The sequence below is a fragment of the Penicillium coprophilum genome (genome assembly GCF_028826855.1).
Source record: "Penicillium coprophilum strain IBT 35676 chromosome Unknown utg000001l_segment0_segment0, whole genome shotgun sequence".
NCBI classification, from domain to species: Eukaryota; Fungi; Ascomycota; class Eurotiomycetes; order Eurotiales; family Aspergillaceae; genus Penicillium; species Penicillium coprophilum.
This window is the reverse complement of record NW_026622720.1, coordinates 892025-905699: the sequence shown is the minus strand read 5'-3', so window position 1 is coordinate 905699 and position 13675 is coordinate 892025. Positions and strand designations below refer to the sequence as shown.

General features: G+C 47.6%; 6 protein-coding genes across 6 annotated transcripts; 2 read left to right on the top strand and 4 right to left on the bottom strand.

Moving 5' to 3' along the window:
• Positions 1-141: 141 nt before the first annotated feature.
• On the bottom strand, positions 142-2976 carry N7500_000336 (glycoside hydrolase family 35 protein; the record flags this gene model as incomplete). Its single annotated transcript, XM_056671482.1, has 3 exons — positions 142-2022; positions 2081-2189; positions 2243-2976. The coding sequence occupies 3 exons, from the start codon at positions 2974-2976 to the stop codon at positions 142-144; spliced, it is 2724 nt and encodes a 907-aa protein (XP_056537055.1).
• Positions 2977-3785: 809 nt separating this feature from the next.
• On the top strand, positions 3786-4514 carry N7500_000335 (glutathione S-transferase family protein; the record flags this gene model as incomplete). Its single annotated transcript, XM_056671481.1, has 1 exon — positions 3786-4514. The coding sequence occupies one exon, from the start codon at positions 3786-3788 to the stop codon at positions 4512-4514; it is 729 nt and encodes a 242-aa protein (XP_056537054.1).
• A 199-nt stretch (positions 4515-4713) lies between these two features.
• N7500_000334 (MBL fold metallo-hydrolase) lies at positions 4714-5628 on the bottom strand (the record flags this gene model as incomplete). Its single annotated transcript, XM_056671480.1, has 1 exon — positions 4714-5628. One exon carries the CDS (start codon positions 5626-5628, stop codon positions 4714-4716), a length of 915 nt encoding a protein of 304 aa, XP_056537053.1.
• Positions 5629-6791: 1163 nt separating this feature from the next.
• Positions 6792-8577, bottom strand: N7500_000333 (Zinc finger CCCH-type; the record flags this gene model as incomplete). The annotated part of the gene is made up of 5 exons (XM_056671479.1): positions 6792-7433; positions 7495-7856; positions 7918-8218; positions 8275-8322; positions 8380-8577. 5 exons carry the CDS (start codon positions 8575-8577, stop codon positions 6792-6794), a joined length of 1551 nt encoding a protein of 516 aa, XP_056537052.1.
• Positions 8578-10370: 1793 nt separating this feature from the next.
• N7500_000332 (aminoglycoside phosphotransferase family protein) lies at positions 10371-11132 on the top strand (the record flags this gene model as incomplete). The annotated part of the gene is made up of 1 exon (XM_056671478.1): positions 10371-11132. One exon carries the CDS (start codon positions 10371-10373, stop codon positions 11130-11132), a length of 762 nt encoding a protein of 253 aa, XP_056537051.1.
• Positions 11133-12027: 895 nt separating this feature from the next.
• On the bottom strand, positions 12028-13476 carry N7500_000331 (uncharacterized protein; the record flags this gene model as incomplete). Its single annotated transcript, XM_056671477.1, has 2 exons — positions 12028-12695; positions 12768-13476. 2 exons carry the CDS (start codon positions 13474-13476, stop codon positions 12028-12030), a joined length of 1377 nt encoding a protein of 458 aa, XP_056537050.1.
• Positions 13477-13675: the final 199 nt, after the last annotated feature.

Sequence of the window (13675 nt, the reverse complement as noted above, 5' to 3'; positions counted from 1 at the left end):
GGAACTAATTCCAAATTTCCCAGTGTTGCACCTTGCGCGTCCTGAGCCCACAATGTCAAACTGATATGATTGTCCCCTTCATGATTGAGGATACCCTCTGGAATAGGAAAAGCCCTTTGGGGCCCAAGGTTGTTGACTAAACTAGCAATTAGAGTGGGCGGATTCCGGATTGGAACCATGGAACCATGTCCATTGAACCAACCGTGGAAAGAGATACTTACTGTATTTCCCGAATTGGTATCCGTTGACAAAAAGCTGGCAGCGGTAATTGTTCCCTCGACTATTCTCATTAAGCGTATCGTGGATAGATTGATTGAACACCACGCTCATTGGGGCATCCCATCCACTGGGGATGTTCAGCTGGAAAGATGCAGCATAAAATCCAACACCTGCATGCGATAAACCATCTGTCACTGGGTTTGATGATTCCCAATTCGAACTCGGCGGACCGGGATAATGGTATCCATGTCTCTCAGCATATATGCCACCTTCATTCAGAGGACCACGAACGAGATCTTGATACTGCTCCCCTCCAAGGTTACCTGTCAGTTTCCATGAAATGTCGGATTGAGCGTGACCCGAAACCCCGTAGTTCAGAATCCCTCGTGGGAACTTGATCGCGTCAGTTCCAGGAGCCTCCTCGTCTTGGCCCATGTGATCAATTAGGACTGAGATCACATACGGGCTTCCCTGGGACAAGGCTAATGATAGCGATAGGTTGTGGACGACTGTGGAGTTGACACTCGCCCCGGCCCATGAGCCAAGGAATTTATCATTCAACCAGACGGAATGTCCGAATCCCACGCCGCCAGATACATTCAACCAAATATTGGATTCTTGGCCATTAGCTTCAAAATGACCTCGGTACAAGAGAGATCCTGTGTGGTATCCGTAGTCCATGGAGTAAAGACTACTCGGAGTGTCCAGCGGTCGTGGATTATGTGTCGAGCTACGTGTGCAGGATGTCCAAGCTGAGTCGTTGTACGAGGCCTGGATCTCAGGGAGAGAATCAAGGAACTTCCATTCGAGGTTGGACAAATCGGGAACATCCAACTTGGGAGGGTCGTATGTGACAGTTCCCAAGAGGTTCCTATTGGACACTTCTGAGGTGTGTAGTACTTCCCCATTAAAGGTGATACCTTCGAGCGTTTTTGCTGGGCTGGAGATGACCTCGATTTCTGTTGTGGCATTCACATCTCCTGTCAATTGTAGCTGATTATTTATCAGATTCGCCGTACGGATAAGATATCCGGCCTTCACAACAACCAGACTTTTTGATGGCGAAGAGTAATTTCCAATCGGACCCGATGCTGGCAGCTCCATGACCCAGTAATTGTATGCCTCGTTTCGCCAGAGCAGATACACCTGAAGATCTCCTACCCGAATGATGCGTCGGGCTGGTGTAACATACCATTGTACTACCCAAGCAGACCTGCGTTGCTTTATTTTGATGCCGTCACCTTCGACAACCGTCGGCTTTTCAAGGTGCCTGGGCACAGCAAACTCATGTGTCTCGTTAGCCCCTCCGTATAAAATCAAAACACGTGTAGACCCTGACCCGCGCGTCCATGTGAATATCTCTGCGGAGGAGTAGATCAGATTAATGCCGCCGACATCATAATCTGTGACGTGGAATTTGGAATCACGTCCATTGAGCGTTAGATGGCCTCCCAGCTGAGGAATGTTAATGTCTCCAATACTTGTCGACAATGCGAGGGTGTATTGGGTGTTTTCCGTTGAAGTGAAGTCGGCATGCCTGACAACATAGAAATTTGTGCGCGTCCCATTCCCAAGGAGAGCAGTGACTGAGATCGAAGAGGGTGCGCCGTAAGTACCGTTCACTCCAAGATGAGGAGTGGCTGTCAGATAAGCAGGAGAAACTTTCAGAAAGTTGGCCTCGAGTTTCTGTTCACTATATTTCTCCCGCCAAATTGCCCTTTCTTCTGTAATGGCGGCACCATAGTCGTATGATGTATGCCCACCCATATACCCAAGGTTACCCCAGTTGGTCCCACCAAATGTCTGACCAGATTCGCACAGTAAGTATGCAATTTCGAATCAAGACGTTGGATGGACTCACCATGTAGATGTTGAAAATCTTAACGCCAAAACTGTAGTTGTTCTTGTACACAACTCTGACGGCCTCTTCATTTACTAGCTCGTTACACATTTCCTGAAGCACGCCTCCCCTAGAGCGATGTTAGTTTGCGTTAGTTGATGAGGAAATGAAGAATCTATCTACCATCCTTCCCCAGAGCCTCCTTGAAACTCAGCAATTGCAAAGGGCGTTGTTGGACTCTGGCGTTTATGCGTAATTTGCCAATCATAAGGAAACCTGTAAGTAGGCCAAACACTTGGGTTTGCGCCTAGATGATAGACGGCGTTACTTCCACGGTACGCATAGCACATAAAGAGGGTGTAGATGAACTCACAATCGTAGCGCATCGGGTACGCATCAATAGCGTAGATGTCAACTGCACCTTGCCCTGAGCCTGGCGCGAAGTATCCCATGACCAGGTTATCATTGACGATCGAAGGAACGGTAATACCTTCGTTGTGCAGCTGCTCTTCAACGTGTGCCATATAGCTGCGATGCATGTCATTCGGGAAATCAGTCACCCCAGGCCAGGTGGAGTACTCATTCTCCGGCTGAACCATGATGACCGGGCCACCATGTATGATCTGTGCTCGTTCAATAATGCGACCTATTTTCGACACGTAATTTGCCGTCGCATTCAAGTATTCAGGGTCATTGGACCGAATAATGGCTTGCTCTCGCAGGACCCACCCGGGTATCCCGCCAGCAGTGGTTTCGGCATTGATATATGGTCCCGGTCGAGCGATTAGGTACAATCCGGCCTGGCTCGCTGCGTCGAAGAATTCATCCAAGCTCCATATTCCGTCAGTGATAACCTGTCCCGGATTCCCTTCGACAAGGCTCCAGTCCACGTAGAATGAGACAGCGGTGAAGCCCATGCTCTTTATTTTTTGGAAGACGTCAAGCCAAAGACCTGGGACCGGGAGACGGAAAGGGTGAAACTCCCCAGAAAATATCATGAGACGCTCCCCGTGTACTATCATCGAATGTTGATCCCATGTCACCTATGCGTAGTGCGTTAGTACAATAGTGCCATGAGGGTTATAGTTAGCACACTAGATCCTGTAACGCATTGCTTTCCGATTGAGTATCACTATTCTTGGAGGCTAGCACCAAAGTCACTGCTGCGGAAAGCAGCGTGAAAAATTTTGGCATATTGAAAAACATCTTGAAGAGGTTGTCATTGCAATCACCACACACTCTGATCTGAGATTATCGCTGCTGGGCAGGGATGTCGTGATATAACCAAGTGTGAAAAACAGCACAATCAAAGATTCCGAAAGGTAGCAATTTGTCTTGTTATATAGAGGTTTCGATTTACTTCCCCCGCATTGACAGAAGCAACTCTGTAGGACCGAAATAGCAAGCCTGTTCCGAGCTTTGATCCCATTGAAGGAAGATCTCGTCAAATAACCGGTGTACCGGCAAAATTACGACCATCTCATCCTGTCGGCAATACCAAACTAGACACTAGACATGTTGAGGTCCAACATTCCTTCCCTATATCTCTGACGCGAATCCGCAATCAGGCTGAATAAGTTCCGTCGATTCACCCCAGATTTTGCCGGGGAAATTACATCATGGCGATCTCATCTCGCCACCCTACAGCTTATCTTAAGCCACTCGATCTGAAATTTCCGATCATCAAATCCCAATAACCATCAATCGACAAATTTCTGACTACAAAATGGCCGCCCATATCAAGCCGCTCGTTCTGCACGCCCACGCCTCGGGTCCGAATCCAGTGAAGATCGCCATGGCACTGGAGGCACTCGGGGTCCCGTTCGAAGTAAAGCAGTGGGACTTGAGCGATAATCCCAAGAGCGGCGTCAAGGGAGCAGAGTACCTCAAAATCAACGAGAATGGGCGTGTTCCTGCAATCGAAGATCCCAACACTGGTGTTGTCTCATGGGAATCTGGGGCATGCATGAACTACGTTCGCCGTGTGTATGACAAGGGTAACACGATCGGTCCGTCGGGCGACTCGGCGCAGGATCTCGTAGATTTCGAAAAATGGGAGTATTTCCTCTTGACGACGCTTGGTCCCATGACTGGACAAACAAATTGGTTTAAGTTCGTGACTCCTAAATATGGGAGGAATTACCAAATGATGCTGACTCTTTGGTCCTTCAGGCATTTTAACTCACAGAAGAATGACGATGCACTGCAGCGATACACGGCCCAGACCTATCGCTGCTATGATGTTCTTGAGGGACAGTTGAAGAAGACACGCGGTGAGAGCATTGTGCCTAGCCGTGTCACTGCTGTTGACTATCATTTCGAGCCTTGGGTGCGTCTGTATGCCTTCGCTGGCCTGTCTCTTGACAATTATCCTATGATCAAGAAGTGGCTTGATCTCATGGCGACACGGGAGGAAGTTCAGGAGGCATACATAAAGGTTCAAGGTAAAAAGTAAAATGGGAGCATTGGTGTGATACTAGCAAAGCAGTAAAAGCAGAACCTGTATTGAATGCTCATCCGGGGAGTGTACAGCAATTTAAAATACAAATAATCAGTCACGAATACATACGATACTTGATTTGACTCGTTTAACCGGATACATATGTTTGCCACCAACTACATATCATTCACGTCTTTCTAGCTTTATATATCGCTTATCCAGTTAACATTACTTTAGGGACATCAATAAGATACAGGAGATATGCCTTTCCATAGCGCGACTTGCCTGGCATCTTCCCCCCACGCACATTGACCTGCATGGCCTGATGCACAAGCTTAGGCTCAGGCATCTGCTTGTCCCGCTCAGTCCTCCACTTGACAAAATCGTCCTCCGAGGAGTCATTCCTGATGTGCTTGTTATTCTTCTGCTGCTCACCGACTGTAACATAGGGGATTGGATCTCGTGCAGTATGCTCATTGGAAGGAGGATAATCATGTCCAGTGTATAGTCTAGTTTCTGGCGGGAAAGCAAGAAGGCGTTTCATCGAGCGGAACAGTTGCCGAGCATCGCCACCTGGAAAGTCACATCGGCCACTGCCAACATCCGGATTAAACATGCTGTCTCCCGTGAAAACATTATCCCCTATCTTGTAGCCTCCATGGTCTGGTGTATGTCCGGGGAGGTGGAGGGCAGTGCTGGTCACGTCGCCAATGTTGAACACTTCATCGGGCTGGAAGAGGTGGTCGAAGGCGTTCTCAATTTCCTCTCTCGGGATATGATATTTCTGGGCAAAGTGGCTTTGGACGATTCTGACGTCCTCGCTGATGCAGACCGGTGCGTGAGGTTGCCCGCGGGACCAAAGGGCTTGTTGGATATAGTAGCTAGCTGAGAGGTGGTCTCCGTGGGCATGTGTCTCTAAGAGCATGGTTAGGGTGTATCCATTTTTGAGAACACACTCAATGAGTTCCTCCGCAGATTCAGTGGTAACAACGAAGTTTGCGGAATCAAAATTCAGGACTGGGTCGATGATTGCCGCCTCTTTCCTTTCCGGACAGGCTACCACGTACTGCCAAGAACAAGTTTTGGGCTCGAAGAAGGGGTGGACTTTTGGTTCCATTCCGTTAGCCATGGTGAAGATTATTTGAAAGAACTTTATCTACGTTAGAAGGTCAAAAGCGCGTTTTGTAGATTGCGAGCCTGCCCAGGTGGGTGGCTTGTATTACGTATTTATAGATCATCCCGGGCAGTGCCACTCCATGCTCAAGAGACCACAGTAGTATCATAGTTGACTAAACTCGAAATCATGATTTCAAAGTAGGCTTAGGGATGAATTAAATTTTTATGTTATTGGTTTCTAAGGCTTCCGCACGTTGTTCTTATGAACTTTCGATGAGATTTCGTGAGACCTATCTTTGGGATGCCGATTTCAGTTCCTTCCATTCTATTTTATATTCCGAATAAAGCTACAGCTTGATAATACAGTCCCTTTATATAACCTAAGGATGCGCCCATGAAATTATGTATGCAATGACCAAGTAGCCGACAAGCCCGCGGCTTGTATATGAAAGAGACTGTGACAAAGCATCGGCCATGCATTCCGTGGGATCTGGCAAATGGCTATTGAGACTGCGAAGCTCGGGCGTTGAGTTTTGCAATCGATTTCCACAAGAAAAATCGGTTTGATCTGGGTGGGGACGTGGGAAAGCCTTCACTACTTAGTAATGTTGATATCTGTCTCGTGTACGGGTCAAGCATCGCCGTCTGCCTATGGGATCGCAGGTATACTGCAGGAAGATAGTATGGAAGAAGGTCCAGGCGAGGAAGAACAGAAGAGAACGAACTATCGTTGGTGGCATATATCATGTGTGCCTTCCCGGAGGCATATTTTATGGAGATGACTATCATACAGATATACCTAGAACTATTGGATTGGTCGCTGAAGGGAAGCATGCGAGCATGTTTGAATTAAAAAACTGAACGGTAAGGACAGTGGGAAACTTGGCCCTTTCTAACCTATCTACCACATGAGGATACCGGGAGTGAGAATAGACCAGTAAGTAGATGTGGTTACCGAGGAATTGGAACTTCGCCTGGAAATGTCGTCAACCTTCTTTCTAGTCCATTGAAATGTCTTCCTAAATCTGTCCATTTAGTTCTAGCCATCGACCCATTGTGTTCTCAAACGACCGTCCTTACAGTTGCTGCTTTTTTCACGCATACTGACATCCCAGGTAGGAGAGGTTGTCAGTAGGCATGGATTGCAAATTTTGTCTTCGCGGGGATTCTGATCGATTAGAAATACATAGGCGACAATCCTTTTCCAGTAGAATCGTCGCTGACAGACCATTGATCAATTTCGCTTTGGTCACTTGGTACGTCCCATCGAGCCGTTTGAAGATCAAGGGTGTGGGCCGTTTGGTTGAATCGGCATTGCCAGCTCTTGACGCCCTTGCATCCAGGCTTCTGGCAAAGGTGCCCCATGTAGCATTTGATGGATCGGCAAGCGCCGGCCCGAGTGCAGGGGTGTTGAAGGAGCATGTATCGCAAAACCTCAATGATCACATTAGAGACATCGCTGTGGTCATAGGTACAGCTCATGTCGCCGCATTCTCCAGAAAGATGGTAGCTATTGCAGACTTTGTGCTCCTTAGCTCGAGCGTTGTATTCATCGAAGGCTTCGGGCGATGGCTGGGAATAGTATGGGTCGATACGGTCCCCATCCTTATTGACTGGAATGAATTCTTCTGTTTTGATGCTTGGCAAAGGGAGCATGGATCTAAGAAAATCCTCGGAGCGACCAACAACTGTGGGAGAAGACCAAAACTGTTTAGGTGAATCGCCTGCACCTAATTGCTTAGGCAACGGCTGATGATTCAGTGATTGGTTAGGCATAACATGTTGTTTATTGCAGCCGTTGCCGAACTTGCAAATACCCTAGATCGATGTCAGTCAACGCCTGGCTCTCGATGAACATTGGATGATCGCAAAGAAATACCTTCTGGAAGTGCTTGCAGATTGGCTTAGTGATACTTGCACCGTTGGCGCAACTTATGCCATTAGGGATATGGTGTGCACCGTTTCCGCCATTGAATTTAGTCGTAGTCGGAGACGCAGACGCAGCCGGGCCTGTGGGCGGTTTGCTGTTAATTAGGGGAGTAGACATGAACACTGAGGGTAATTCTCGGATAGGGAGATCCAAGGCCTCAAATTCGCGATGGAAACCAGCGGCTTTGATGAGAGTGATACGGTCACCTCTGCCTCTATAGGGCGTCAGCAGGGAGCCGTATCCAGTGTCGTGGCAGCCAGCAAAATAGATATGGCGGCATTGGTTGAGATCCACGAAGAGACGGAACATTTCTTAATTTTGCAGCACATGTCAGCACAATCACCGGACTATTCATGCTGAACGGATTATTACCTCTGATTTTGAAATCACTACCTTCCTTCTTTTCTGCAGCATCGACGTAATCAAAAAGCTCCTGGGCACGGGTAAATGACGAAGTAAATGGTGACATGGATCGAGCCTCGTGGCCCATAAGTCCAGCTCGGGCTAGCACTTTCGACAAACCGAGAACATTTGCATAGACGCGAACCATGATACGACACTGTTCTGCCTGCATTCCCATTGTTGAATGCATAAGCTCTTTGACAGAGTCGCTCAACTCGCGGGCTGCTTTAATTCCACCTTCGCTGCCGTGCTTCAAGAAATGCTCTTTGAACTGAAGAGGTACGTTAGTCGACCGATTTAATAGCGAGGAAAACAGCGTAGTCTCACCAGATAACCATCTCCGTCTACAAGGACGAGAACAAAAGGGTTACGGTCCTGGTCAATTATTAATTTTGCATCGCTCGGGTGTTCATTAAATTGATGAACTCCTACCTGGCCTCTGGCCTGCCTTTTGTATTTTTCTCGGCCTTCTTTAACTTCTTCATAGTCGCTTTTTAGCGAGCTGTAGTCGTCCAATAAACTCTTAAACTGGCTAAGCAGGTCCTGGAGGTTGTCATGTTGCTTTTGTTGCTCTCGCGATAAGGATGCAAGATGCCCGTTCAAGGAATCTATATCAGAATCCCTCAGCATCTTGTCAGAGGTATCGGGGCGACATGTGCCAGTCCCACAAGCCAGATTTATTCAAAGCTGTCTACCAGCATTCGATTGGAATTTGGAAGATGAAAGAAATTCAAATTTCCAACCCGTGAGGTGAGATGGAGAGCTATGGTGGGGAAATTTGTTTGTCTGTTTGGTTTGGGCGGTCAATCGCCGTTAGGCGGCATCAGGTGACCCTTGGCGGAGAAGATCTTGTCACGTGGCATTCCCCGTAAAAGTGCCCGAAACGGATTAGCGCGAAGCCATCCGCTCAAACCTCATTGGCCCTTCTCCAAGGAGTTCCGGGGTTAACAACCTTGGAACTGTTATGGAATTTCCAATATTTGCTCAGACCATGTTATCCAAACATAGATAGTATTTCAGGGGGAATACGACAGACCATTGGGGTACACGTACAGCTTCAGAGTCACGTACACAAAGAAGGTCATGTGGAGGTCAAACCAGACAAACCAACGGGCGAATATCTGACCTATTATTACATTTACCTCATCTCTACCTCTCCCTGAGTTGAGCCATCTTCTTTTCTTTTTTTGTGTCTCTCCTTAGAAAATTTCAAGCTCAATCATCCCGGTCCTTCCCCTTCCTTATCATGGCCATTCCAAGGAACATCCGGGACTCGGCTTCCCAGATATTCTACCAGGACCATCAAGCCCCTCAATACCGCGCTCTCTTAGCTATCACCGAGCTACCACATCCAGATCGGGCTATCCTAGGTCACTTTCTCCTCGACGCGCAGGATCCACAAGAAGCATCTCGCTACTTATTGCGGGAGACAGCAGCCGATGACGCCTTGCGAATCATCCGAACAAGAACAATTTGGGAGATTCTCTCAGACTGGAAGTCTTTGATCACCACGCGTAAGCATAGCTGAGAGGTATTCAAATGAGCATTTTGTCCTTTTATTTCTAACTTGCAAGGGTGTAGTTCGGCCTATAGTAGCGACAGGGTTATCCGCTGACACCAAGCGGCTGGTGTATGAGAGGGATGGCGGGCGCTGTTGTCTTACACAAACCTTTTTCAAGTCGCCAGATGATCCTACCTTGCGCTTTGTACACATCGTTCCACCACGAGGGGTGATGAGCCTAGATCTAGTCGAGGGTGTAGGTATGGCCCCTCCGTATCATATGGCATTCGTTGACTGTCGCACAAGGGTCGACTATTTGAAATGCTCTGCGCCTTTCTGTCCAAGGATTCCATAAATCTTCTGCGATCTATCCCATCCTCAAGTCCAGAGAAAACGCAGAATCTTGGCAATATCTGGCTTTTATCGGTCTCTGCCTTCGAGCTTATGCAATCTGGAGTGGTATGGTTCGGGCTGAGGAGCTGGGACCAGGATAATTCTTGTCACAGACAAAGTGTGGGTGACCATCAGCCCATTTATATAAGTGCACACTGACTTGGGCTCAAGTATGACATCAACACCCACCTGTTCAGGTACAGAACCCGAAGCGAGTTACCCATAGCTTCATCAGTGAAGAGGCTGGTTCTTGAGGATAAGACGACTGGTCAAGCTTCGATTCCACAAAAAGATCTTCTTGAGTTTCATTCCATGCTATCTAAGTCATTGGCATGGATGGACACACGCAAGTACATGGTAGAACAACAAAATCGTGCGAGTAGGTTTGAATTTCGTTTCTCTGAATCTCTTCTGATCGCTTTTAGGTGCAAAATTGATTAAGCTTCCATTGCTACCTACATTGTTATTTGGCATCACTAGGTGGATATGGAATACTCTGCCATCTGTTATTCGAGCCTCAGCCTATGAAATGCTCTTCTCGGTCGGCTCCTATGTCTATGGGCGATCACTTTCTCCAAGAGTCCAACAAGTGCCATTTGGGCTATATTTACGGAAGGGACAGCTTCACGAGGCAGTTCAGCATCGGGCAGAGGCTCGTACTCTTGTCATTGTCGAGAAGCTCACTACAATCCCCGCGCCCAGGGCAATTGATGTCTTGACTACCCCTCATGCTTCGTATTTACTCATGACCAAGGTCCCTGGCAATCCAATCGGCCAGCTTCTGGATACTATGACGGAGAAAGAAGTTGACCGCGCTGTGACTGACCTCAGACGGTATATCGCCGAGCTGCGAGCGATCCCAAATCAGGTCAGGGAGTTCCAAATCTGCAACCCCGAAGGCGGCGGGATCCTGGACTGGCGCATCCCTGACAGCCAGTCAGGCGAATTACGCTTCCGAACAGAGACTGAATTTCACAATTATCTCACTGGAATGATGGCGGATGACACGCGAAGGAGAGCGGCCAAGTCCCATGCTATCCCACACGCGATTGTTTTTACGCATGGAGATCTAAATCCTAGGAATATTCTCGCGGAAAATGGGAGGATCACAGGTATTGTGGATTGGGAGAACGCGGGATTTTTCCCGGAGTATTGGGAATATACCAAAATGCATTACACGGTTCGTGGCTTGATCCGTTGGCTGGCTGATGTGGTTGATCAAGTGTTTGAGGGGTACCGGGACGAGCTACATGTGGAAAATATGCTGTCTGATTTAACAGGTCCTTTTTAAACACGAGATATTCTTTGAGATCCCTCGGTAGCTTAGAGCAAACTCTCATCTCTGATTAGAGTCCATATAGTTCTAGGTTACGCACATCTGACGGAATCGTATCAGGTAAATGGCCCTCTCACTCCCCCCTCCCTCCTCTACGGGCCTGCTCTACAGTCGCTCCGGATTAATGACTGGTGATTCTTTGATGTGGATACGTGACCATGAAAAGTAAGATATAGGATACAGCGATTACAAGTCGGCGGGCTAGAAGCGCCAAGACCCCTATTACATATGGGCCCCATAGATAGCCCAACATAGCCCATAGCCCACTGCGGGTTGGGCCATAGACCTACTTTTATGGGATTTGCAGAGCGCTACCTACCGTTGTGGCAACGGGTAAGGGAGAATTGAGCCTGAAAAACTGCTACCACATCCAAGGGCGGCAGCAGGTGCGCAAATTACCCAATCCCCACATCCCCAGCAGTAGTTTCTACTGTATTGTGCATAAGCGATTACGTTTCGAAGGGAATGATATACCATGTCTCCAATAAACTACAGCAAAAGACTTACTTCTGGTTTCGACCTACAGGAACCATAAAGTAGACATTCGATACACTTGGCGGATGTCTAAGGAAATAATTTGGACGAAAGGGAAATAGAAGAGGGGAGATGAAAGATAGATGCTCTGTTGTAGCAGAAAGTAAGAGTTGCCCATTCAAGAGGCAGCATATGAAGATAGTATACATGTTTATATGTCCTTTGACCTAGGACATTATCTTGTCGAGATTTCCATGGCATTGAAACTACCATACAATCGTCATACAGGCAGGTCGCCGTCATGAATTCAAGTGAACCTTGATTCTTATTTTGGATATTCTTATTTTCCTCCGACCTACAATGTAGAGTCATATTGTCATGAAGACAAACTTGAATCGGCAGGAAAAACCTCCGTACGTATTTGACCATGTCCATGACTCTTTGCCGCAAGATCCCAGGCCTGTTGAACTTCATTCGACACACAGAACTCCGAGAAGGTTGTCCATGTTGCTGTACCCAGCCTTGCATCGTAGCTGAAACAAAAATCGAATGCCGGCACACGGAGCGTACCAATATCGATTTCCATGGAAATCAACCGAGGCATATGGTGGGCAGCGCGCCCAGCGGCAACAAACACCTCATCCAAGCGATTTTTCTGGAGATACAAAAGGTTTCCTTGGTCATGAGGTAGTGCGACGGAGTCATCTGATGTGACAGAAGAAGCATTTTCATCCAATTTTATGGATTTATCCAAGTGAGCGTAGCCATATGTGGGGAAGTAACTACAGCTTGCTGTAAATTTGGTGAGTCTTGGCCAGAACGGATTAGTGTTGCTGGCATCTACCGGCCAGAACAATTCAGGGCCGATTATGATTTGTGATAGGTCAACAATTTCCAATTGCTGAGAAAGTCGGTGCAGAACAAGACAAAGAGGATTGGGTCTCGGGTTGAATGGCACAAGGAGGCTCTGAGAATATGGTGCCTGTACCTTGTATCTTAAATATAACTGTCGCAGGGAGCGACGCCACCCGGTAATGGAGAAGTCTATTGACACTGTCAGAAAATTTTGATATATTGAAACAACCAGAGTGCAGCAAGAATGCCGGTGCAACTAACCACTTCCAAAGGTATCACATATTTTGGTATTTTCCCTCTCCTTGTCACGTAGACTGGCGATAATAGTTTCCAGTCGTAGGAGGTGAGCAACGATCAAGCATACTGCTGCTGGTCCAATATTTCGAACAGCATCAGAGCCTTTCACCTCGATTGAAGTAATGCACCTGGCGTCAGCAAGTGCTACACGTCCCGTCAGCTGCAGATATGAACGTTCGTAGCGCCGGTCTAGCAGGTCTTGCTCTGGGAAAGCATAGCCTCGTTGTTGTCGGGCGCGTCGCGCTATCCAATCTGGCTCCGCTTGCCAATCGCTTGGAGACCTAGCATATATCTGAAGTAAAATTTGATACCTGTCGTGATAAGGCCACGAACTCAGAATTTTGAAGAGGGAGATTATTGCTTGCGTGAAGACTCTGTTATTGGCATCGCGATCATCTTTGTTTTCATAGTGACCTCGGGCGCGATCGCTGTACGCTGGGAGGACAACCTTGAAGGAGAGCGACCGGACACGGAAATATCTCCCGGTTGAATGGGAGGAAGCGAGAATCTGACGGAAGCTTTCAAGGTCCGCCGAATTGATATGCAAATGGGCGAAAGTGAATGTCTCAGCGGCGAGCTGCCATTGCCGACAGACACAAGCATATTGTGTTAGACTGTCTGATTCATAGGAAAATATCTGCTGCAGAATTTCTAGCGGCAATGACCCAGCCATGGGTAATGAAGTCGTAGTGAACAGAGAGCCAAGAGAAATTGAAATTGATGCCCGATATTCCAGGTGTAAAATAATGGGGGACGCTAAACCGATTTGGGTATGCAAGATGTTGACAACTTCATTGAATCGCATCGGCATGTAAGGAGTATAGAGCAATCGACATGTGATTGAGGGGTATACCGGCCAGTTTCAAACTCTT